The 27,328-nt window shown below is 41.0% G+C and overlaps 1 protein-coding gene across 1 annotated transcript; it reads right to left on the bottom strand.

The window, feature by feature from the left end:
* per1b (period circadian clock 1b) lies at window positions 1-27,289 on the bottom strand. Its single transcript, XM_084712308.1, has 20 exons — window positions 27,109-27,289; window positions 12,991-13,924; window positions 12,652-12,896; window positions 12,220-12,341; window positions 11,134-11,335; window positions 10,731-10,925; window positions 9,575-9,653; window positions 9,281-9,387; window positions 8,921-9,074; window positions 8,383-8,659; window positions 8,058-8,166; window positions 7,763-7,922; window positions 7,562-7,674; window positions 6,183-6,329; window positions 5,045-5,443; window positions 3,729-4,516; window positions 2,338-2,524; window positions 1,704-1,917; window positions 1,221-1,371; window positions 1-1,132 (listed from the first exon to the last, which is right to left on the bottom strand). Exons 2-20 carry the CDS (start codon window positions 13,410-13,412, stop codon window positions 836-838), a joined length of 4,368 nt encoding a protein of 1,455 aa, XP_084568434.1. The 5' UTR covers window positions 13,413-13,924; window positions 27,109-27,289; the 3' UTR covers window positions 1-835.
* Between the last annotated feature and the right edge of the window lie 39 nt (window positions 27,290-27,328).

Consider the following 27,328-nt stretch of genomic DNA (forward strand, 5'->3'; position numbering starts at 1 on the left):
TTGTTTTTTTTTTTTTTTTTCTGTCTGACAAGATTTCAATCCTTGATTTTTACAGTGCAAACACTCTTTCGGGCATTTATCTTGTCTCTATTTGCAGTGGATTGAAAGTATAAAAATATACACAACGCTTTACAAAATAAACCTGGATCTTCTCACTGTACATTTTGTCTATTGGGTGAAAGTATCTTTTTCTTTAGTCTGGACAAACTTTATACATTAAAAAAAAAAACAAGCAAAAATTGAGTCTTTGAGAGAAGCAGGATCTAGGAAACGACCTAGGAAACATTCAACAAGAAGAAAAGTTACAGATTTTTAACTCCCTTCTTTCTTCATGAGCTGAACCCTGAACAGGAGAGATGAAAACGTCGAGGAGGACACTGTGGTGAAGAAGAACATCCATCTTTATATAAAGGCGCCTTTTTTTTTTTTTTTTGTAACACATTCACCTTAGTCCTCTCTGATTATCTTACAAGTTAAATAAATAGGCCGAGAACTACAAGAACAAGTGAAGGTAAAAGCACTAATTCACTCTCTAAAACTGAGTGTGAACGTCCCGTGGTGTCCAAGGCATTAATATGCAGTCGTAAAACATGCCTGGTGTGCTGTCATCAAAGTGCTGATGAAGAATTAACTGGGCCAAGTGTCCTGCCTGACCTGTCAGACAGGAAATGGAAGTCGTCTCGATTGATATGCACCATTACGTCACCAGAAAATCCCATTTTTAACAACTTTACACCCTGTGTAACGATGTTTAGGGCACAGAAAGTCTTGGAGGGTGCACGTCTTCTGCATATCAGCGCAGAAAGGTCATTATTCTTTATCTTTGGCCACCTTCTTAGTGAGTCATGTGAGACTTTTCTTTCCCAGCGTCCTCTGAGCTCGCCGTTTGCTCCTCTGCAGGCATGTCTTGGTTGCCGTCTTGTGTTTTGGTTTCTTTCTCCTCCTCCTCGTCTTCCTCTTCCTCGTCCTCTGGGTGAGCTTCATCCATGGCCATCTCTGCGGGGTTTTTCTTCCCCTCGCCGGCGCCCTCCTCCTGAGCTTTCAGCACGTTGCACAGCTCCATCTCATGGATCTCCACATCGAATGGAGCGGTGGGAGGCACAAAGGGGGGAGACTTGCAGCCTGTACATCCCTGAGAGAAACAGATGATTTAATTCTATTTCTATATGTACTGAATTGAAACGCTTCCACGTCTCAAGGTTGACTTGCGGTGTACTTACAGAGATGTTGATGGCTCGGGGCAGGCGTCCTGTGCGGATCCAGGGGTGAACCTGGCTCAGCTCTCTTTTCTGCTCCTCAGTGAAGCGTGGCTGGTGTTTCTGCATGCTCCTCAAGGCCTCACGGTCCTCTCGCAGCACGGTCTCCTTGTCCCTGTTACATGGGCACATCGGAAAAGGGTCAATGAAAACCTGCTGTTTAGCTGGTTCAACCAACAGGCTGTCGAATGACTGTTGGATGGTGGGTGCAAAGAGTTATGTTCACACTCTGAATTCATTTCATTCACCCATGTTTCCCCCTCTAGAATGTATAATTCTACATTATTTTATTATATAATAATACTTTTTTTGTCACTCCCATCACTCCAAATTGACTGTCTAATGTAACTAATAAGACAAATACTTAAAGGCAAAGCAAAACATGATATAACAAAAATCATCACAGTGAGTCTGTGTTGTCTAGTGACATTCTGCCCTGTGTTTTACCTGACAGGCAGCTGATAGGTCATCATGACCTTGTCGTCAGTGTTGGCCATCAGCAGCCAGATGGGGTCCTGCAGGACACATTTGATGAACTGCTCCTCGCCACCGTCTCCTCCTGCACTGCTGCTGCCCCCTGCTGGCTGTTTGCGGGAGTGATCGTTCTCCGATGAGTCGATGCTGCCGAAGTACTTGCTGGTGTGGCTGCCCTGGCTGCTGCCTGGAGGACAAAGAAGAGACAGGAGAGGATGAACTGTTAGCAGACTTGTCAGATATGAAAGTGTATATTCTGTTATCACTCTTTGTCAAAGTTGTATTGAAATAAGTTGATAGAAGTCACTATCCAGTTTTTTGGTTGCTTAGCAGAGGTAGTGGCATTAAAATTTGTATGTTAGGGAGTTATCTTTCATTTTCATTTTATTTTTCATTCACTATTTATAGAATGTGATTTATTTCATTTTCTATCAAGGAAATGTAATAAAAGAAAAGCAAGATTATTCTCACGGAAAATTGCCTCTTGACACTTATCATCCTGGAGGGACTCGGTGTAACAAAAGCATTGTGACTTTGATTTAAAACCACAGTCAGGGCGACCTGTAACTCTCAAAATTACTACCTAAATTTCAAAAAATCTACTAACTGGTGCCGCTGGTGCCGGAGGAGCTGCAGCCGTTGGAGCCGGAGCCTGAACCGGAGGACCTCGTGCCTGAGGATCCTGAACCAGAGGCAGCTGAGCCGGTGCCTGAGCGGGAGTCTTCCTGCAGCAGCAGGTCCAGCAGGTCACTGGAGGTGGACATGGCATCCTGGTTGGACTCATTAGTCTCACCCTAATGGACGAAAAGGAGCCAAAAAAAAAACTTCCATAAAATAAATAACTTTTATTTATGTAGCACCTTTGAAAACATACTAACAAAGAGTCTTGCAAACAATTAAAACATTCAAATATTAAAAGAAGGCCTGGTTGTAAAGGGCATTTATATAGAAATATAAATGGTTAGACTTGTGGAATAGTGCAATAGATACAAATAGAAAAAGAAGAAACAAAATGTAAAATGTTCACTTTAAGAGGGCTTTTCTATAAGAATACATTACAGATGAGATTGAAAACACTTAAATTGTAAGCCTGATATCTTCAAGTAAGGAGTTTCATAAATGAGGGGCCCTTATCAAATATGATGATAGAGAAGATGAATATTTTTGACAAAACAAGATATCTGAAGACATTTTTCACTATTTTCAGGCATTTTACAGACACTGCAGCCTTAGATTAAACATGACAATTAACTTAAGTCTGTTATTATTCAATAACCACCAAAAAATAAAACAATTTAAACAGAGACAAGTAAAAACTGGCTTCAAGCAAGTAGATTTCTTATCCACTTGCCCGACCAGGCAAGTTAAAAAAAATATTAATGTTGAACCCTGCAGTGAAAAGAAGCGGGGAGTGGAATGATGTGGTCTTGTTTTTTTTTTGGAGCTGACTAAAAGCCTAGCGGCTGCATTTTGGACAGGTTGGAGGCAAAAGATAGCTTTTTCGATTAAATAAAAGCGTGGATGATTTTATTCAAGGTCCCAGACAAATGGTTTAGTTCTTGAAAGAGTCCTCAGATGAAGAAAACAGGCAGAGGGCTTCATGTTAGATGTTAGGTCAGCAGGATTTTACTGGACAGCAGAGATAATATTGGGTAAGCAAATGGATTTCTGACTTGGAATCATTTAGTTTGAAGAAGTTTGTAATCTCAGCTCTGTATGTGTAAGGGGCCTGATAAAATATTAAATCGAGAATAGTAAAGAGCCCAGAATTGCGCCTTGAGGGATTGGAACCACAATTTTACCTTTATTATTGAACATTTCTGTCAGTTAGGTGGGAACAGAACAATTCTAATACTGAGTCTTAAATAAGAACCTTTTTTCTCTATGATTGAATTAGTTGTCAAGTGCATCAAAAGCAGAGCTCAGATTGAGGAAAAATACAAGTTTTTAATGACAAAATTGTTTTCAAAGCTTTTCCTGAAAGTCTGAATTACTTACATTCTCATTCTCCTTGGACGTATCATCAGAGCTCCCCTGATTGGCTGAGCTCTGTCCCCCAGCCGCGCCGCCCTGCACAGAAGGCGTGGCTTGCTGTGATGCTGCCAGCGCTGTGGCCACCTCTAACCGGTTGCTTGGCGACTCCTCCAGCTGCAGCAGGTTGAGAGGGGAGGAGCATCGGGACTGGAAGAGGGGGGACTCTGCTCCCTCCCTGTCAGCGGGGGTCTGACTGTAGGACTGTGGCGTGCTGCTACGAGACGGGGCGCCGGTGGCTGGGATGGGTACGGGGTTGGAGATAGTGGGGACAGTGGCTGGAGTGGCGGCAGGGTATGTGAAGTTAGGATTGTAGAAGTGTCCAGGGGCGGTGCCCGGCTGAGGGATGGGTGCTCCTATCTGGGGAAACATGTAGTTGGGCAGGACGAGGGCCATCATGGGAGGCACCATCTGGGTAGGGGGGAAACGTGTTGGATCTGGGACCGGTTGGGGGAAGGGCTGTGCGAGCGGTGGGTAAACAGGATAGATCGGAAGCATACCGGGAGCAAAAGGCGCAGCGGGAATGCTGGCCTGGGAGCCCACAGATGGCCAGGAGGAGGAGTTTGTTGGGGGTCCGAGAGGCAGGTTGAGGGGCATGGGAGCTGTGCTGGTTCTGGGGTCACGCCGGCTCCCGCTCGGGCCCAGAGAGCTGTGCTGGTCAGATGACTCCTGGTGCTTCAGTCTCTTACCGCCACGACCACGTCTGTGACCGGTGCTGCTTCCTGCGGCCGGGTAATCCCGAGAACAACGCACGCCTGGGAAACAGAAGGAAACACTTTATTAAGTTGTTTGGAATAAACTTTGCTGCCATGTTTTAGATTTTTGGACATTTTATAGTCTAAGGCTGGGTTGGACCAACAAGGATTAATATTTAAACCTGATCATATCATAGTTGAACTTTAAATAATGTTACTCCAAATGTTAAAACTATCTTAAAATAAAAAACCCTCTAAATTTAGATTAAATTTAATTCTATTGCACTAAAACTTTAAACCATGTTCCTTTAAAATTTACTAGCATTGCCTAACTTTTTAGACAGCTAGCAAATAATGTAACATTTTAATTTTTTTCGCTTTTACATCAATAAACTTGGATGCATTGAACTGAGAAGTTTTGAATTGTGCAACATTCATTGCTTCATTTTTGCACCATTTTTTTTGCTAAACTGTGATTAAAACTTAGAGGTTAAATTAATCTTTGTTGGTGCAACCCTGTCTAATTGTGTAATGCATATGCATTACTGTGTGAGTATATTTATATTGGTGGGAGCAGTGTGGCTCTACCTCGTGACAGTGGGTTGCCAGCTGGGGTGTGGCAGCGTAGAGTTGAGGATGCCGTCTGATCGAAGACGCGCAGCTTGCTGAGGTCCTTGAAGCGGTCAAGGAAAGCCTGCTCCTCCTGCTGGGTGTGGGCGGACAGCACCTCCTTTGTCAGACCCATGCGGCCTCCTCCACTTCCTCCTACACTTCCACTTCTCCGGCTGTCCCTCTCTGGCTGAGCGGCTTGAGTTGGAGGAGGAGGGGGAGGGGGAGGGGGAGGGGGAGGGGGAGGAAGAGAGGAGGGAGGAGGAGGAGGGGTGACGGCCGTGTTGGCGGGAGGCGTCGGACCACCGGTGGGACGAGTCGGGGTGGTTGTGGGGGGAGCGAGCGTGGGAGTTGTAGGAGCCTCCTCCATGACAATGTCTGTGATAGAGAAAAAACATGGAGAGGTGTTAAAGTATTAAAGTGAGATGATGAAACTTTAGAAAGAAGAAACGACAGATTCTTCATCTGAGAAATGAAAAGTTAAATTAATAAACAATAAAATGCACTCTAGATTTTGTTGCTACTGTCTTATGTAGTCAAGGATGACGAGGAGCGAATGCTAGCTAATGTTATCAAACTTAATATAGACAATAGTAGAAAGACGCTACTGTGTGAGTTTGCAGACTCTTCTCTATTTAAGCTACTGTTACACTACATTTTCATTTTTTTTAATAAATCCTGCAATCCTATAGTCTCACTTTAAACAGGCAAAAAAGAAAAAGGAAAATTTGGGAAATGCAAAAAAAAAAAAAAGGGTTAAAAAGAGAAAAATTCCAGGATAAACCAAGATGAGAAACAAAGGCATAAATCAGATTACCTGCAATCTGCAGTTTTATCATGCGGCTGCAGGTTTCTGTAAGATACTCTTAACACTTTTGAAGTAGTAAAAACACTTAATGGTCAGTTTCTTTGCAAAATAATCAAGGAAGGTAAAAATAAAACAATATCACAGCGTTACTGGTCAACAAAAGAAAAGAATTTTGAGGCTTTACTTTAATCATATTGAAGGCCTTTCAATGAAATTTAAGACATGCAAAGACTCGACTAGTTTGTCACTTCAGAGAAACAAGCTGCTGAGTAGCAGGGTTCAGAAAGTATGAGATTTGATGGTTCCCACCTGACTCAGGAGGCTTCTTGTCTCCCACATGCACGATGGTGCTGCTGAAGCTACACTGGGACGTGACTGAGGCTACACTCTCTGCCTTTGTGGCCATGGTCAGGGGGGGCAGAGGAGGTGGTTCACCTACGAGGCTAACTGAACCACCTGCAGAGACAACAAGTTCAACCATTTCAATTTCAGTAATGATTGTGTAGAAAAGCACATGCAAACACATGAACAAGCAGGCTGATCGGTGATCTAGGAGCTGTAGGCTCTCATACAGGGTTTCTGCAGATTTTACCACATGAGGTTTAAGACTTTTTCAGACCATAATGAATACAATTTAAGACCTATATCACACCTGTACTGGCAAAAAGATATGAAGGTTTTAGTGATGTCAGTGGTGATGTAGTGGGTGCTGGACTCATACCAGTTGCTCCCTTGTCTCCGATCCTGTTTGTGATATTCATGGTCAGAATCTCAAGTTGCAGCCAGATTGAGGAGAGTGTCTGGTTTGAGAACCTCAGAACTGCATCTTTGCTTTTTTGCAGATGATGTGGTTCTGTTGGCTTTATGAGACTGTGACCTTCAGCACACACACAGGCGATCTGCAGCCGAGATGAGAGTCAGCACCTCTGAAGGAGTGTAAGTATCTCGGGTCTTGTTCACAAGTACAAAATGGAACGTGGATTGCATGTCTCATCTGGTCTGTGAACGCCTCGGGATCCCCCAGGGGGAGCTAGAAAGCGTTGCTGGGGAGAGGGACGTCTGGAATACCTGTTTAGCCTGCTGCCACCATGACCGGACCCTCACCTTAGTCTTTATTGCTTTTATATGACTGATGATTATCCACTGCGTGTAAATTCAATACCTTTGCCTTTACTGTTGGTGAAGATTTAAACAGAGTTGCAGGACTTAATGCTCTTAGTACAGAGTAGATCACGCTGGAGCTGGACTTTGGTGATGCTCCCGATGTGAATACAGAACAATAATTGGTTATGGCAGGTGTTTTTGGTCGTGGTGACTTTTTACGGTGGCTTTATGTCTGCACAACTTTCTACGCAACTCTGATGCTTTTAAAAGTTTCCCTTATGAGATGATATCTCTGTATATTTTTATTATTCAGTTTCGGATTTTAGGCTTTTTAAGGACCTGCAGAAACCCTTCATGAGACAAATCAAAGATGCTACAAAAAAAACATACTCAACAACATGAATAAGATTTTTCTAGCAGAATCTTTTTTGGCAAAAACACATTGGCAAAAAGGGGATGATGTGAGACTAACATAAGTGGATCAGAGATGTCTGCGTAACAGCAACCTAATTACCTACATTATAACCTCCATTATTACCTACATAATGAAAACGAACCAGTTGTAGGTAATTATGAAAATGTACCTTTGTTGTTGCCACTGGCCTCCTGCTGTTTGTCGTCATCAGATGTGGAGGTGCAGGAGGAGGAGCCGCACTTCCTTTTGACTGTGTTAGGAATGTTGCAGCTGTCTAAGTACCTGTGGAGAGTAACGGATGAAGTAATAACGAAGCAATGAAGAGACATACTGGCTCTAGGCACGCATGCACACAAGCACGCACACACACCTTATGATGCTGTCCAGACAGTTGATCTGTTGGTAGGAGTAGCCAGTCGGGGCCTCCTTCTGTACAAGTGGAGCAGGGACCAAAGCTTTGGGTGGTTTGGTCAGGGTAGCTATCAAACCTCTGATTGGGTCAGTGGTGATGGCTCTCATGTTTGTGGGGCCTGGATGAAAAGTAGAGAGGAAGATAAAATGGAATCTCTGTAAGTTCACATCAGCATTTTTTTCCTCCAATCACTCATTGTTATTTGACTTAGACACTATCTATACAATATTATGTAACTGTCTTTTTATTTTACCTGTGCTTGTGTTTTTTCTAGGTGGTGGCCGGTTGCGAGACTCGATAAACACCTGCTGTCCATTAGTCTTGACCATGTGAACGTCTTTGCAGATCTGCTGGAACGTCATCTGGGAAAATAAACAGACATGGCTGTGAGTCTTGTGCTACTTTGCCATTTTCCTCATGTTGAAACAGCAAGATAGTAGAGATCTAAAGTCTGACAATGGAAAAGGTCACATTTAAAACATGATCAATTATGTTACATTGTAGGGAATAAGTATTTTTATTTTCCTCTGCTGCTCCTCTGCTACAAATCTTCTAAACCACTGGATGTTCAAACTCACTGGTTTGTGCAAAGCGACTGCAGCGGCAGCCTCATCCATGGCGGGCCCATTGCTGTCGCTGGACGAGGCAGCGGAGGCACTGAGGTGCTGTTGGTGTGACCGGCGGGAGCCTCGCGAGCCACTAGACCCGAGTGAGCTGTAGCCCTGAGAGCCGCCGCTGTGCACCGGCTGCACCAGGATCCGGTGGATCTGCTCGCTCAGTTGGACGACATCGGGCGTGGTGACACGACTCTCGCAGCCTGGCGGGGTCGTGAACACGTCTTCGTTCAGAGGGCTTCTGGAGATGGGGGATAATGTTAGAGCTCAGGCTTTAGATTAGAGGACTGTTACACAAAATGAAACCATACTTGTGCTCAGGCTTGTATTTTTTTACTCCATATCTACTATATTATTCCTTCATTTTTCTTGTACCTCTCTAGCCTAACCACAGAAATCTATTTATTTACACATCACATTTCCTCTCATTCACAAAAAAACATTTCACTCCTTTCTTATAATTGCAAATCAATGCTCTCAGTGAGTAAATTGATAATCTTACGTTCTGACTTTGTGGCGCCCTACGATGAACGCCACCTTGCGGCTCCAGGGGTTGACAAAGGAAGACCAGCTGGTGTCGATGGTCAGATATTCCCCGCTGCGGGCGCACATCCTCAAAGGAGAATACTCAAACGGCTGCCCTGCAAACTGAAAGACTGAAGAGAGGCAATAGTGCAGACATGCATGAGAAAGTTAAGACATAAATACATTTATATGGAAGATATGAACAATTCTCTGTATCAAAATACAATCATTTCAATAGGAGATCTGACTTAATAGTACAAAAAAAGTAAAAAAGCCCAATTTCCAGCACAGGACATATGCAGTTGCAGTATGTTCAGACAGTTTGGTGCTAACTCACTCTTCTCATGTATGGCCACCATCATGGGTCTGTCTTCAGGGTGGATGTAGAGCAGGGTGGGGGTTCCCACCAAGTCCTGAGGCAGGTAGCCCAACAATGGCACTGCCCTGCAAACACAACATATTTACACACAGTTAGACAGCAATAGTCTGTTTGTTGTTCTGGAGCAGCAAACAGATCAGTTTACAACTCAATTAGTTGTAAAATCATGAGAGAATATCTGTAATAACTACTGAAAAGGCATAAACACTGTGACCAAAAGGCAACACATTGTACTGAGGTTGGGTAACTGACCTCTCGTCAACTTCCTGGAAGAGGCAGCTGGGAGTGTGACTGGTGGTGAAGATCCTCTTGTCTGGAGGGATACGAGGAGCTGAGACGACACAGAGACAACAGCTGAAAACATGATCTGAGGACAGGTTGTTTCATAAGTTCCAACAGACGTGCTGTATATATATTAAAGTTTTATCTGCATTTCTGAAAGCCATCCAGTCCTGTGGTCTTTATGATATAATCCATATTCAGAGGAATATGATATTTCAAGCATGTATCCTGTCTCTGTCATCCTCACACATAATTTTAAGTACTATACGTCAAATCAGATTTTTAGTCAAAACAAGATGAAAATGATTAAACTGGAGAAGAATAATCCAGCTAAGATGACACTCAATTTATCAGAAAACTACTGTAGTTGTGATGCCCGGGTTACGCTGACATAACATTATCAATGCTGCACAGCCACAACAAAAACGTGTCGAGGAGCTGCTTTATATCAGCACCGTCTTCATCATCTTTTCTCTGTGTTACTAATAACCATCTGCTGTTGAGATTAAGACAAAAAGTAGCTTAGTGGCTTCACCTTTTTCAAACTTAATGATGTTTGTGTTATCTTTGACATTTTTAGATTTGTATGTGTGATTATTGTCTTTCTTATAACGTCAAATAAACTAAACCAAAATAAAACTAGAGAGGACAATTTCTGAAGAAACTGTAGGTGTGAATGCTGGCTGTTAAAGAGCTGATGCTAAACTGCATTGCTGGCTTGAAAAGTTGAACAAAAGCAAGAGTGTATGAGATGTTGACTATTTGAAGGTTTGCTGAAACGTTCTAACATATTAAAGATGTGGAAAATTATAAACTGAATTGAGTTTCTGTCTTTAAGTGTGAAAAAAGTGTTCAAAAGCGTATGAATCGAAGCTCAGAAATAAACTGCTTCACTAATGGCTGGGGGCCAAACTGCATTGCTTGCTTTAATTTGTATATGCAAGGAGCTGAAGGAATATGAACAGTTGAAAATAATATGAATGGGGCAGAAAAGTTGAATAAATGTCATAAAATATGAAATATGTAGAGCATTATATGGTTTGGTTTGAGCTTCATGTCACACAAACAGTAAACCAACCCTCTTTATCTTCTCATATAGACACAGAGGCAATAAAATGACAAATACCCTCGTATCCAGAGTGGACCCTCTCCGCGATGAGCAGGCAGCAGGGCTGTGGCTCAGCAGCATCTGAGTCTCTGATGGTGAGCTGGTAGGGTGTGAGGCGAAAGGGGTAGTAGCGCATTTCGCCGCCCTGCGACCGATCAGCACTGATTCGACAAAACATGGACTTCTCCTGAGTGCAGTCGACAGGAGGAGACGCTGTGGTGAAAGAGGGTCAGAGAAAGAGTTGGTGCAGGAAACAATACGAGGACAACACATTTTCCTGATTTTTCTGTCGCACATCATTTAAATCTGTCATCATCCTGGCTTTACATCAGATGAGATCTCACTTTCTTTAATACAGTCTCATAACAAACCTCCGCATTTTTTCTTGCCCCTTTCCCCGTCTCACTCCACCTCAGCTCACCTGATCCGATGCAGGAGGCCCAGGGTGGCAGGCGGCAGGGTGCGGTGCCGCTGTAGAAAGTGCTGACGTCTTGCGGGGCCAAAAGCTCAGAAAACACTGTCCCCTGGAGACACTCGGGCTTACAGCGCAGCAGGGACGAGCCCTGAGGTGATACGTACACAACCTTCCCCGACAAGAATGACACGGCCATTGAAAAAGTGTCCTGAAGGGGGAAGGCAGAGACATTTAGTGAGACATCTCCAACAACCTGTCAGTGACATCTTTCTATGAGCACGGTTGAATTTGGCAGCGTAGTAGTGTCTTCTTTTTAATGAATTAATGAAGTGTGAAGAAAGTGGTTTCTGAACACAAGTCAAGCACATGTTTCTTGTAAAAATTAGCTTTTTAAAAGCTAGGCCTGCGTCTTTCAATGTTTATTTACTCTCCTTTTTCTAACAACCAAATCAGGTGGATTAAATCTCTAAATTTCATATCTCAATCTTAATTATCTGTATTCTTTCCATTTTAAGCCAGGGGGCACATTCAAACCAGCTGCTTTATTCACTAAAAGCAGGAGCAGAAGAAAATATATTGGCATCTGTACTCCCTCTGCAGTGTTTTTCCCTTCATGAACGGTTAATTAAATCCATTATTTTGAAAGATGTACAAGGAAATAATTAGTATCACACTGTGCAAGAGGCTTTTTAACTAAAAGTTGCAAAGATGTGGCTAAGATTAAGTGTACTGTAGAGGAGTCCTGTGGTTAATTATTTCTGATTCTGATGGATAAAATATTTTCCAGTTTATCACCACGGAGCTGGCAGCAAAATGAACGCAGCATCGATTAATCAGGATCAATGTTTTGTGAGTTCCTTGTAAATCTTTGTGGCGTTTAAGGCCCCTGAACCAATGTTCCTTTGCATTCAGGTACATTTTATGCCTGAGGGTTAAAAAAGTAATAAAATGATAATGTCTATGGCTCACTAACCGCAGTAATAAGATACTTGTCTGAAAAGTTTTCTTAAACACCAAAACTACGACAGTTTGAGGTAGTTTCAATAAAAAAGAACGTGAGACAGGAATAAGTGCATAACTGTGTAAACTTACAGTGTTTTTGAGGGTGTATTCTGAGGTGATGTTGTCAAGCTCCTCAATAGTGAAGGCAGACAAATCCAGACTGCAGCCGTGACACTCCTCGACACTCCACTGATGGTAGTACTCTTTGTTGGCTGGAAACATAAATAATACATAAGCAAGGATATGAATATTATGATACATTCAGGGCTCACAGAAGGGGAAATGTTAGGAGAAAGAATGGAGGGAAGAGGGATTCACAAAATGATGAAATGTTTGCATTGTTCTAAAGGTTTTTTAACATGTATTAAATATAAAATCTGTAAAGGAGAGTTTAGTTAACACGTCTCTCTCTGTCTTTCAGTTTGCTGCCCAGTGGCTGCTGGCGTCATGATGCTATCATGACTGAAGGTAACTGGATACCTAGTCTACTGTTAAAAAATGACAGACAACACAGCCCCTCACCTCGGACTTGTTTGACACACTGAAGTGCATATTTAAGTGCATTTAGAGTGCTGGAGTGTCCCTTGGCTTTGCGGTCAGTTGGCAGGCGCAGCTTCAGCTCCTTTATAGCCTTCATGAGCTCCTTCTGGGTTTGGACCCTCGCTGACTGGTCGCTGCTGCAGCCGGAGGTGGAGGGCGGGTCGTGCTCCGAGCTGGTTGACAGCAGGCTGTAGGCCAGCGAGCCGCTGGGAGGAGAGGAGTTTGAGCTAAGACAGGAGGAGCAATGAAGGTTACAGATAAAGAGATGTCAAACTAGAGCAGAACAATTTGTAACTCCGTCCATAATCAAACTTTCTTTACCTCTTGTTGCTCTCTGTGGTTTCCAGCAACATGCCCGAGTCCTTTCCATTAGATGAGCTGTGGGAGCTGTGTGTGGACTGGCGCCCACGTGACCCGCTCTCCCTCTCCATGCCGCCCTCACTTTCCCTCTCGCCGGAGTCGTTCCAGCTGGAGAGTCCGTCCATATCGTCGGAGTTGGGCCCCCTTCTGTCTCCGGACGAGCTCCCAGATCCCGACCCTCCACTGGGAGACGAGCCGCCGCCGGATCCGGATCCACTCCCTTGCTCCTGAGCAGCAACATTAGCACCTGGCTGATTGCTGCTGCCTTTTGGAGAGTTTAACCCTTCTGACTCCACTTCCTGCTCATTGTCTTTCTCATCGGCCCTTGCCACTCGCCCCCGAGTGCTGCTGCTGGGCGTTGATTTAGGGTTGTCATAACTCATACTAGAGTAGGATGAGGCTAGTACAGCTTTAAGGTGTCAGCCGAGGTGAAAACAGGAACAACTCTGATTTAAGTGGGGCTACTATGTATATACAGGTGAATCATAGCTGCTGTCTGTTTGTTAAAAGAACTAAGGAGAGAAATTCATTGTTTCTCTTGCAAAAAGTGTTAAATTAAAGAGCTTTGGGCTGTGAGCCCTACTATGAGGGTTTTAAACAGCGCAGATTTTAGCTGTAAATGTTGCAAATAACTAAAAAGCAACAGCTGCCTTTCCAAAAAGACAGCAATTATCTTGAAGAAAAAAGTGTCAATCAAAATAACACCGACAAGAGATGATTTTCTGCTTATGAAACAGCCTTGGCATAAGTGCTCCAACAGATGGGATGAGAGATTGTGAGAGAGAGTGAGAAAAACAGCTCTCAGTGAGAGCAAAAAAACCCCAACAATCTCTTCACTCTGTATCTGGTCTTCTCGCCTCTTTGGAGATGTGTTGCTCTAAGTGTTAAAGGCCACCTGAGAGGACAGATAAAGATGAAAGATGGACAGAGAAAAAGAGGGAAGAATATTAAAACCCTTGTCATCATCTAGCCAGAATCTCCCAAGGACTACAGCTATGAAAAAACAAAAAAAGAACACTTATCAACAGTTTATCATTTCCATGGCCATGAGATGTTTTCCCTGCCTCGTGGTGCAGGCTTGTGTTTGTTTGTCAGAAGTGTGTGTGGTATTTGAGTGGCCAGCTGTTCGCATTTCACCCAGATTATCTAGAGAAAACAATCACCTCATCTTGAGCACAGATTGACAATAATCTGCAAGTGCGTATGCCTGCATCTGAATATAGAACAGGTGAACATGCTCTGATTACATGGGATATTAGTTGGTCGTCATAGCTGAGTCCCATTTTAACCAGAGGACGATCAAAACAAACAGAACACCCAGAGAACAGGACAAAGCTCTCCATCAGAGGGTTACTATAAATTAAGGTTTGCATCCCTAAGTATATAAATGGTCACCACCTACGCAAGTGAAAGTCTGGTGCTATTTATTCCCAGGGTGAGGGAGACACCTCATAATCCTTTAAGCCCTGAAGACGCAACCAGAAGAAGACAGACCAGTCCTCAAGCGTCAATCCTTCCAATTTTATGCACCTAGCTGCCCCACAACCCTCTTTACCTGAGTCCCTCAGGTGTGCACTGATGCTTTTGATGCAGAATTTGTTCAGGACAGGTTTAGCTATGTTCAGACACATCTCAGCCTCCTGTCTTGACGCAAGAAACCCAATAATGGCTGAGTGGACAGTTTCAGAGTGGCCACCAGCAAGAGGATAACAGCTAATGACAAATGTTACTCATCACATCTAAATAACTGAAGCAAACGTAACAGCTTGGAATGCAAACAGGTAAACAGATGCAGGTATCTGAATTCAACAAATTCATGTGACGCTGCCGCCTCCCTGCTAATCAGCATTATGTTTGGTCAGATGGATGATGCACACTTGCACATGACAAGCTGTGTGTGCTGTGGCCGAACTGGGCGGGGGGGGAGCAATTACTATATGGAAATATGCAAGCAGGGTGTAAGTGGGCGTTGAGGCAGGCTGGCATCGATGCATACTTCCATGGGTGATGGCAAAGACACACATGGCTGTGGGTGGAGGTGGTGGGGAAACTGTGCTCAGGCTACTAGAATACCTGGATCCGGGTCCACCCACCCACTTGATATGCCAACAGTAGTGGACCATTTGTTTAAAACGGTGCATCCCCAAATTCAATCAATTTCCTGTACTGCTGCTGTACCCAGCATGCACTATAGAGCTACAACTAACGATTATTTTCACTATTGATTAACTTCCCAGACCCCAATGTGATGTCTTCAGATTGTTTCTTTTGTCCAACCAACAGTCCACAGCCCAAAGGCTCTTCATTTACTATCAAAGAAAAGCACCAGATTCTTACATTTAAGGAGCTGGAACCAGAAAATATTTGACATTTTTACTTACAATAGTTGGCAACTAATATTCTTTCAACTGACTAGTAGGTTAGTTGCTTTGCCAGCATGCATTTGGCAACAAGTTGGGCTAAAACAAAGACAGACACAACTTTAATGCTCATACTCCCTCCTACAGGCAGTTCAGTTTCCAGGTCATCAAGACATGCATGTCTTTGGACCGTGGGAGGAGACCAGAGCACAGGGATGAAACCCACACAGAACATAAACGCCATGCTGCCAGCCATGCCTGAACTGGCCAGGTCAGGTTTGAGCCCATGACTCTGAGGTAACATTGGTAGTCACCCACCCGCTCAAATTATTCACAGGAAATGCACTCGGTGAGACCAGTCTCTGATTATGCAACATAGAGTCTATCTTCGTGTGGGAGACGGACAATGCTGTCTTATGTCCAACATGCATGCTACTTTGAATATGTTTGTTATAATTTCTGTCACATTTCATGTCACTTTCTGACCTGCATCACTGTCAACTGCCCCATGTTGCACAAATTATGAAAAACACCAAGTGAATCATGAGCCTGTGTGTCAGGGTGACACAGAGACAAAACAATCGCCCACCATCACAAAGACCCGGGTCTCTGTCTACTGCCCGATTGCCATGTCACTTGACTGGAGTGGGGTACATTTAATTATACTTCTTTCCTGCAAATATTTGCTCAGTATTCTCCCATATACTTCAACTGAAGCCAAGATTATTACTGAATTCAAGGTTATGTTTCCTATTTTGGTTGGGTTGGAAAATATATTGATATTTTGTATTGTGATATAAGACTAGATATCATCTTAGATTTTGGATGTGGTTATATTGTGTTGTCTTATGTCAACATAAGATAACACTTATGCCATAAAGTATCAGTATCGGCAGGTATCCACAAGTAGGGATCAGATCGGAATTGAAAAAAAACTGCACACTGATTTTGTAGATTTTATGACAACATCTCACTTGTGTGTATGAGCAACCCTCTTCTGTTAGCTAGAGACCATATGAGAAAATAATGAGCATTGACCGATGCCTAGACTCACAAAGCCGATAAGCAAAAAATGTCTGCAAACATTTCTACTGGCAGCTTTGTAAGTGTGGCTACTGAGGAAAGATGTTAGCACTCCCTCTTGTGAGTGTAGAGCAAGTGGTGAAAAAGTTAGTTTTGAGCAAAGTAGTATAACTCTCATAAACCCTGCTTCAAACCTTTACCTCTTTTCCTTGGCCACCATTGTCGTTTCATTGTCATAAATAACAGCAAATCTAATTTAAAGCCATTACTGGCTAGAGTTTAATATAATATGCTATAATTTATGAAATAATTTAGTTGAATGACACTGCTTCTGACATACCATCACATTATTTAAACCACAGAATAACCTCATGTATTTTTGTATTCACTAAATTAAAAATTACATCTAAAAAACAAACAATTGGCTAGAATAAGCATGTATAATCAATTGTAATATGCATGAAATAAGGGAATTATACATGATCCATCTTTCTTTTGATAGTGTCATTATATATCAGCTGCCATCCTCTCAATATCTTCATCAACCATTGAATGCAATGCAATGCAGACATCACCTTGGTCTGGTAATAGGTACTGTATTGTCCAGTATTTTCTGATATATTTGAGACTATACAATGAACTGATGTCTTTTAAATAATGAATTATTAATTGATAATGAAACTAATCATTATTGCAGCCCTAGCTGCGATCAATGTAATTGAATGTGACCGTCTAGGTGTATAATGTGTTGTAATAACATATGCAGGGAGCGCAGGCCACAAACAGGCCTTCCTACTCCTCCAAAGTCAAATTCAAGCACTTTTGAGGTGTATTTTCAAGTTTCTCCAACATCTTACAGCCGTGTGATTGGTATACTTATACATACACTCAAAAGATTATTTCACTTCTTCATCACATTAAATCAGATGTTACTGCGCTATAAACAATCAAATTTAGTTTCATGTTAGCATTCTATAGGAGGGTGACAAATCAAAGGAGGCTAGGGCAATTGGAGCCTGACCGATATATCAAGTGGCCAATATTATCAGCCCAATATTAGCCTATCACAGCTATATAAATCTATATGTTGTCTGATATTTGCTGATATGAAAACTATTTTTCACAGAATATCATGCAGACTGTGGTGTTTGTTAGCTTTGTAGTCAGCTTTTTCTGAATGTTTGATCAGTTTTCTTAAATTCAGGTTTAATATATACGTATATTCTTATCTATATGTGTTTTTTTTATTCACAGTTATCTATAATAATTAAAAATAGCAGGCACTGTTTACTGTTTCAGGGCCCTGATATCATTTTGGACATTAAGTTTGTTGTTAAACTGTAAAATATCCCGCCTCACTATCTTTGTCACAAGCATTACCTAGATTTGAGGAACAATTTCAAAATGTGTGTTAATTCTATATTCTGTATATTCCATATAAAGTATCTCAGTCTATGTATTATTATCATATTTGTTTTACTACATCAGTATCAGCCTCAAAAATCCAGTATTGGTTGGGCCCTAGAGGCAGTATCTGTCTAATTTTATTTCTTAACCTAAAAAGCAAACTTTTCAGTCATGTAGTGATTTATTATGAGTAATGCAATTGAATTTTCAAGCAGTTTCAAGAACTTTATCCAAAATCCAAACACTTTTCAAACCTAGCAAACATCCCATTAAAATGTGTTTTCAATGATTTCTAGTACCTGCAGTAAGCCCTGCAACCAAAATTGTCTGTATAAATGCTCTAACAAATTGTCCGCAAAATAAGTGCTTCTTACATTATAAGCACATCACAATTTCCTGCTCATTTTTCTTTATAATAGCATAATATACCATTGTGTTAAACAATCTCCAACACTACAATGGCACAGTACCACTACACAAGCAAATTCAATCAAAAACACAGCTACAATATTTACTGTACAGTACATACATACAGTACAGGCTGCACGTACACATGACAGACACTGCTTGTACACAACAGGTCACCTGAAACGAACTCAAAATGACAAAAAACACTTCCCTACTGCAGAGTGCAGGTGGAGGCTGCAGGAGAAGGTGTGGCGTGGCTCCGTGCGTGAACATGTGTCAACTTCTCCTCTGTTAGAACCCGCTGCGTACCGCTCGCTGAATGCATCACGACATGTTTATATCACTATTCAATAACGTTAAAAAGTAGTACCGTTTCAATGTCTTCACCGCTCTGCTCGTATAGGAAAGACACGCTGCAGCTCGATACGTCCCTGTTCAGTGTCCACTGTATGACAGGGCGGTCAGTTTCTGTACAGCAGCAGCAGCAGCTCTGTCCCGCCTTGTTCTGCTGTGTACATACGGCACGTGTCCGCGGCAGTGTTTTCCGCAAGCCTCGCCCGCTCCTGATTGGTCGGCTCTCCTGACCAATCAGAGGGCTCGCCATCAGCTGGTCTGCTGGCTGCGACAGACAGGGGTCTGCCGTATACAGCCTGCCAGACACTGGTCTCAGCTCCGCCTCCAGGTTTGTCTTTTTGGGTACGGAGGGCGGTGTACAGATGTACGAGCTGATTCCCGACCAGCGTCTGAGTGAGAGCGGCCAGTGTACATAATGTACGTTTGAGACAAAGAGACACGCGCTCTGCCTCAGCAGCGGTTGGGTGGTGGTGGGGGTAAAATACAGAGGCCTACCTCCACAGTACAACAGCCACACGACTCTTAAGAGTAGTAGGAATTACATAACAGTACATTAAGTTATTACATTATGATAAACTAACTTATACAGATATACAAATTATATCTATTTATATTTTTCTTTCTAAGTTTCTGTTCTTTTTCAGTCTATATAGAACTGAAATTTTTAACAAACTTCCTCTGTGCACACAAAAATATTTATTCCTCTCAAAATGTGTTAAAAATTTTGTTAAAACAACAATCTTTTTTTCCAGGAGGGCATGACACACCCTATTCTGCCTCTGATTGGCTTACACTGATATTCTTACCAAAATCCTAACCCAGTGATTTCCAGACTGTGGGCTGAAGCCCACTGGTGGGCTATGAAGGCCCTGCAAGTGGGCCTTGAAAGGCCTTGAAAATTAAATAAATAAAAGGTTTCAATCTCAAAAATATAAAATTACCACTTTTAAAACTTAAAAAATAATCAGAACTAAGAAAACAAAACTATGAGATTCAAATTATGTGATATTCTTCATTTAGTTTAACAGGTGTTAAACCATATTTGGCAACCTGTCACATTAACACCAGAATGTATCTTATACCTCTTGTCTTGTGTGTTGATCAGAGTTGTGATCAGAGTTTAGATGGGCCCCAAAAGATTTTCAGATTTCGTGTTGGGCCTTGGCATTCTTAAGTTTGGGAGTGGCTGCCCTGACCAATCACTTCCCATGCCTAAACCTAACTAACCTAACCAACGAAGACAGAGTGGAGTGGGTCATTACTTTGCCCTCCTGGGAAAAAACATTTATCTGTAGCACTATGTGAAATAGCCATAGTCCAGTGCCTGATAAATGTCTTTTTTCAAATAAAACTAAGTGTGTGAAATTAATTTCTGTGGAATGGTTTAGTGAGAGGATTGTTGAATACCTCAGGAAAAAAAACCCTGAGTTGTACATAGTACAATCTCTGCCAAGGGTCGGGATTCAACTTTCACTGACGTCATCTAGACCAGGCAACTCAGATAAAACCTTGCACCAGCTAGCCAGGCTGGCTATCATTCAAATTTCAACACCAGTACCCTTAAAGTGATACCGATACCAATAGAGTACCTCATTTAATACCTTTCTGTCTACTTTAATACCCATCATGTAGATGGAAGCATTCTGTCGCGTAAAATGCCACCATGCCTCCCCATCCAAATCATTTTTACACAAATACATTTTACAATTCAAAATTCAAATTGTTAACACATTTATTAAAATTGTCAGCTCCGTCAAATACACCCCACTTGACTTCCCCACACCGGACTCTGGGTTGTAGCTTCTGCAGTAATGGGCCAATCACATGTGGCATTAAATCAAAGAACGCATACAGTGACTGACTAATCTGTATTTTTCTAGAACTGGATACAAACAGGATTGAATGTAAGTATCATTTGACTGGAGGAGTTTCAATGCTGGGTTACTTATGTCAGCGCCTTGCTTAAAAGTACTAAAGTACTGATACCAAGGCCCAACAAAAAGTGTGATTAAAAAAAACAAAACTTTCAGATTGTGAAATAAGTCAACCTTAAATCAAGTAAGAGTCTGTAAGTAATCAGTACATGTAGACTGAATATGCTTTGACCTTCCTCTTTGCTCACTGAACCACTTTGTTCATAATGTGCCAACTAGGTTATTGTAACATAGGTTTTAACACAACTTGGATTATGAAGTTCAGATGTTTACTCACACTGGCATGTGATCACATTACAAACAGTCCTATCCAACTACTGGTACTTTCAGGATTCCTGCTTTTTTTGTGATTTTATAACCTCATTTCCATGATGCATTTCATGCACAATATTGGCCAACGTTCTCTGTATCACTGCATCTGGCTGCTGTAACAATCAGCTTATTGTGTCAACCACTGAGGTATTCTGTTGTCAATAGATGGCAGGAGGCTCGTTTAGTGAGGCAAATGATCATTGTTTTGGCTGAAACTACCCAAGTACAAAAAAGATTCCGTTGTTGTGTTTCATAATGGTACATGTGACATCCAGTATGTTCGCATGTTTGTTAAGGAAGTAGGAACTATCCAGTTATCTAAAGCAGGAAAATCTATTCTATACCTGTTTATCCTGAGCAGAAATTATTTTTTAAAAAGTTCTTATGGTGCCAGCAAACTAAAGACACTGAGTTCAAGGGGCAGCCGCAAGAACTTTGCATGGCACATGCATCATGAATAACACAGATTTCTGACAAATTGCTCCTTTGTGGTTCTAGTTATAATGGGCCTAATATATCACTAGATCAGACTGGCCAGACATACGATTAGTAGCAAATGTGTCCTTAAAATTTGTATTAGGGCTGTATGGCATGGCCAAAAAATCATATTTCAATCATTGATTTTGGCAGATACTGCGATAGTGATATGATTCACGACTAGAGAGAATAATAACTTCTGTTACGCAATATTTGTTTTGATGGTAAAAAGAACTACCAAAATCATGATGATGTGACAAGTTTTTCTTACATCAGGAAAGTGAGATTTGTAAGCCAGATAATCTTGGCAGCACAACAGTACTTCATTATAAATGCTGTTTGGTCACACATTTTTCCATTATCAAAACATTGCGGCTTCTTGGCACTTAGCCATCTTGAAATTTTGATAATATTTCACTTAAACTGTGCAGCCCTAATTGGCATTATGCTCCACTTGCTGGCATACATAAAACTGAGCATGTGCTGATCCAACAGTTCTGTTGTGTTTTTAGCCACTGATATAGATAGGAATATTACCTTAATAATTAGTAGGCCTAACAAAATTAAAATTAAGAGCATCCTGATAGAGTTGGCTGTGAACAGTTGGTCATGAATAGGTGTCTCTCATATCATGATAACAAATGACATAGTTTGATGTTGTGAAGTCAACTAAATATATAACACGGATCTGATTGTTTTTAGACATGTTAATGCAGACCTGTCAAACTGTTCAAACGTCGATATTTAATGTTTAAGGGGAAAGTGAGACAGTGAGTCTTTTTCCCCCTCCAGCCTGTCTCTGTCAACAAATCAGTGATTCCTCCATCGTCCACTAAGATAATGGCTCAATGACATGACAAGAAATTAAGTAAAAATAAAGTACAAATGTTTATTAAAAAAAAACACATTCTGTGCTGTGTCCGGACCACATGATGAAATGCAAAATTGCTACATAGTGTTAGAAATCACATAAACCCTAAATCTCTGCCATGAACATTAAGATATGACTGTTGCCAACTATATAGTTAAACATTATGAAAAATATGACATCTAGTTGATATGCTTTGGAACACTGTCCCAAAACTGGCAGTCAGCCACTGTCATCTGGACTGTCAAACAATCTTGAGCAATTTTATGGGGGATTTTATTTTTATAAATGCTGAGGTGTGCAGTTCTCAGTGTGTGGTGCAGGAGGAGGGGCTCCTTGCCGTTATTGGACTATTGATTCTTGATTTACAAAAATCAACAGATCACTGGATTTATGCCGGGAAAACTGTCAATTACATTTTTAATTTCTTCATTAAAAAGTCTATATCGTATCAAGTGTGATAAAACAGCCGGTAAACTATGATGTGTCGTCTTTGAAATGCTGTTTTTATCTTTGGACAAGTACCAGATGCTGCAAGTAGGCATGGCGAAATTGTGACACCCCTATATTATGATTATGTAATGAAAAACAAAACTGTAACCATTCCTAAATCTAACCAGTAAAACTTTTTAAAGACTCCTGCCCCTTGTATCAAATAAAACTGCCTATTCCTCCTTTGGAGGCCCCTGTGGACAAAAGCGTTAATGTTTCCATCGCCACAACCACAAAATATAACAGCAAAAATAAATGATTGTAAAGGGACATTTCAGGCCAAAATACCCTGGCCTGCAGTGCTAAATATCCATCTAGACTTTTTGGTCTGAGTTGAAGAGTTTTGGAGATTGGCCATAGAGATGGCTTGTGGTGCTCAAAGTGCCTAAAGAAAAATATTTGAAATATTGAAAACCAGTGCTTCTTCCTTTCTACTAGAAAGAAAGTTGTTCTGGTAGATTCTAAAGTAGTTCCAATAGATACTACATTTTGGGGTGAACTTTCCATTTGAGTAAAATATCCTGCTTCTTTTCAACTGACTAATGTACTACTCAGTGTAACTTTGTCTGAGAATATGTAAACACAGGTTGTAAATTGCTTCATCTAATTTCAAGCAGAAAACAACACAGTGGCCAACATTAAGTACAGTAACACTAAGTTTATAGAAATAGCCAGTCTTCTTGCAGATGGACTTGTTTGCTTATGTGTGTCATAACTTCATAACATTCATAACTAGTTACAAACTTCATGCTTTTGAGTAATCCCTCTCTTTGTTATGTCCCGCCCCCTTCTCCTGTAGTAAATATATCAAGCTATGGAGACAAATTGGCCTTCACAAGTCTTTTCATCAAACAAAGTCAAGAAGTTTACACAGGGAGAAAGTGTAGATAACTGTGGTATGACAACAAAAGATGGATGGCGTCTATCAGTCTCAAGCCTCAAGTTAGACTAGCTTAACTTTATTGTTTATTATCCACTATATAAGAGTAAGCCAACTTTTCTACCCTTATGAAACGTTTAATAACATCCGCTCAATGTAATAAAGAATGCAATCTGGTGAGCCTGCCAGCAAAACTCAGTGCAGAATAATATGCTGATACACTGTAAAATTAACACCAGATATTCCATTAGTGTATTAAATCACAGTAACGACAATTCATGCTACAAACATGAGTTGTGTACGTAGCTTTGATGAACAACCCCTGTGCAGTTGCATGTGATTGAAACTAAATGAGAAACACTTAAAACAGTCACCACAGTAACCACTTTTTATGTTAAATCCTATAATCACACCTGGGATTACTGGTAATAATTTTTAAGTGCAAGACAACCCTCATTAACATCAACAATAGAAACCATTACCACTTTAGGCATGTTTAAGAGCCACCAGTGAGCTATTTCCCAGCAGCCTGTGGTTAGTTAGGTAGCCCTGATTGTTTTATTGACATCTGAGAACATGGATGATGCACACACTCTCTATACTACCAAATTATTATCCACAAATCCATAGCTTTAGCCTTAGGCTTTTGGTTTTCATCATTTTAAGGCAATTTAGTTGAGTTTATAGTGGAAAAGAGATTAAGTGGGAAGTGCTCTGTGACTTTTTGAGGCCAGTGAAGACACTAACGATGGTCAAGAACCCAAATACGAGAGAACAGTGTACCGCTGCTCTGAGACACCGCTGGTGAATCTGTCCACTCATTTATAAGTAACAATGTGAAGGAAAGTATGGCCTGTATGTTTACTTGTCTTGTCTCCTGTGTTGAGTCACTGTGGTCACACACTGGGGTGATAAACATGTGGTCATCACCTTTACCACTGCCTGTCATCTCACCCCCTCTGTCATCCATGTGAAATTAGTGTCAAAACTGACAAATCTGATGTGCTTATGCATATTAGTTGGAGGAGTCATCTTTATGGTGCCCGCCCACAACTCCTTCAGAGACTGTTGAACAGCTCACACATAAGAAGAGGGGAAGGTTTCTTTGAGCACATGCCTTTTGGGAAGTTTTTGTTTACATGCAGCTGTTTTGCATACTCAGGCACTCAATCAGGATGCTGACATGCATCAACAAGTTGAATGTAAGACTTTTTACAACCACAATATAATTAAATTTTAGGCCAGTTTTGCAATAAAGCTAAAAATAAAATATGAAAGTAGTCTGAAATTAGTCTATATTGAGGTGCAAAGGCAATTTCTATGCTAAAAGCCATTGATATCAACACAAATTAAATGTAAATTTTAACATACAGGCATTCTAGCTTGGAGTCAATTTTATACCATGCATACAGCATTCAAAAAAGAAATATTGGAAAACTTCCCAGATAGAATTTAAGACTATGTCAATGTGAGTTTAAGACAGTTAAGGCTTTATAAAGACGTGTACTAACCCTGTCAATAGAGTGAGATATCTGTGAGGATCTGCAAATTTTCATCTGTGCAGATTTCGGCACATTTCTGAAGTTACTGATGGCTGGTTGTGCCACACGGTCTTGAACATTTACAGTAAAGCAGGAAATATACCACACAGAACATATATCATTCTGTATATAAATGCCACAACATGGTTGCCACTCACTATATGTAAAATACATACATTCAAAGTGGTTGACTGGGGAAGAAATTATGGAAATATTATTAAAATAATTGCAATGCAATTTTTCTTTTCTTTCTTTCAGAGAACCCACTTAAAAAGTCCACAAAGGCATAACTGACATGGCTCAACAGAAAGGCTTGCCCACTTGCCCCAGACAAGTAAAATGCTGTGGTAGGCAAGTAAATCTGGCAACTCTCTTGTCCATCTGAGCAAAGGGTAAAAAAGAATTAAGATATTAAACTATTTTCTTGGCGATGTGCAGCTATTGCAGAAAGCACAAAGCAAAGAACAGGGTGGATTGCAACTGTTGTCAATCATGAGCTATCATTGATTGGCTAGACACATACAATTTGTCCAAACCCACCCTCAACAAGTATATTATGGACAGATTAGGAGGAGCTTCTTGTTAAAAACTAGAAGTCCCTTTAGGGCTGGGCAATATATTGGTATTATACTTATAGCATGATATTTAACTTGCTATCATCTTAGATTTTGCCTATTGTCACATTGCGATATGGTAAATGTTGTCTTTTTCTGGTTTTATAGGCTGCATTAGAGTAAAGTTATCTAATTTTCTAAACTTACTAGACTGTTCTTCCTGGTCTGTTATTTGCGTTTACCCATTTATTCATTATATCCACTTTATTTATGATTGTTGCAAGTCAATAAATATTGATATGAGGTATTTGGTAAAAAAAAAAAAATGTGATAGTTTATTTTGTCCATATCGCCCAGCCCTAATTCAAATTGGCTGACTGAGAACACACTAGAAAAGGTCTCCATAGGCATTTATAAATATGTTATAATACTGTGAGGCACAGTCTAAACCAGCTCCATATGAAAAGTACCCTATGATCATTTCTGTAATGATTTTGTGCAATATGAATAAAAATAGCTTGACTTGACATGTCTTAGGCAGGTTTTGCTAGGGTGGAGTGATGCTTCGTTTTGTCTTTTTTTACATTGTGAGACTCTATCAGTGGTGATATGACAGAGGGATGCTGGGATGCAGCTTGTTTTCGTGATGTGCAGCAGCACAAGGCAACAGTTGTCAATGATGAGGCAATCGTTTGATCAGCTAGATGTCCACAATCTGTGCAAACCTGCCTCGACAAGAATTCCTTTACAGCTATATGTAATTACAGTTTAAACAGGTGTACTTACAACAAATTGTAAAACATTTGCTGTGGCTTTAATAGCTCAGTGAACAATAGCAAAAAGTTTGACCAAATAATTTAACATAAGCGTTAAACATCAGAAATGGGGTGACCATGGGCTTGACAAGCAAACATTAATAATGTAACAATATGACGATTACACTTTTAATCAAGTAATAGATGGTTAATTTGATGGCAAAAGACACATTTCAAAACATGTTTCACGTAATCGTTAACAAGCATAACGTAAATACTGCACAGTAACCTATCACAGTGGGGCACTGATACTAAATTGTGCAATGTCCACATGCATGTCCACCCATCAGAAACAAAAACTTACAAGTTCACTGAGCTAGTTCAAGAAAAATACGTCTGGAAATCTGGATGAAAGTGTTGACTTACACCCCAATTAACGTCAATCAATGCGTCTTCTAATAATGACAGTGGTCGTTTGCATGAAACGACATCTAAAGGGTTGTTACACACAATTGTAATAATTAGTTTATAGCTAATAGCTAGTTTATAGCTAATGTTAGGGTTATATTATGGCAATATTGTGAGACCGCGAAATAATGGGTGTCTGCATTTTACTCACTGGCGCAGTGATAGCCAAAACTAGCATGCTAGGCTAGCTAACCTTAGAAATCAACGGCCACAGACACGATAACAACCTAAACCCGATCATCTTACCTTTCGATATGCTTCAAGAACACGAACAGCTTTGATATTCCGCGATGGGGTACGCAAAAACTCTGAAATGAATAGCAAAAATCCTGTTAGCGTCGACTGTCTCTGCTTTACTTTGCCGTTCGTATTTGTTCTCAGGACATTTTCGTCCGTCCCCCAACAGTAGTTTACACGCAGGGATACACGTGCCGGTACATGGTCTGGCAAGTAATGTAGAATCGAG

The sequence above is a fragment of the Lutjanus erythropterus genome, chromosome 23 (genome assembly GCF_056507025.1).
Source record: "Lutjanus erythropterus isolate fLutEry1 chromosome 23, fLutEry1.hap2, whole genome shotgun sequence".
Classification (NCBI taxonomy): Eukaryota; Metazoa; Chordata; class Actinopteri; order Lutjaniformes; family Lutjanidae; genus Lutjanus; species Lutjanus erythropterus.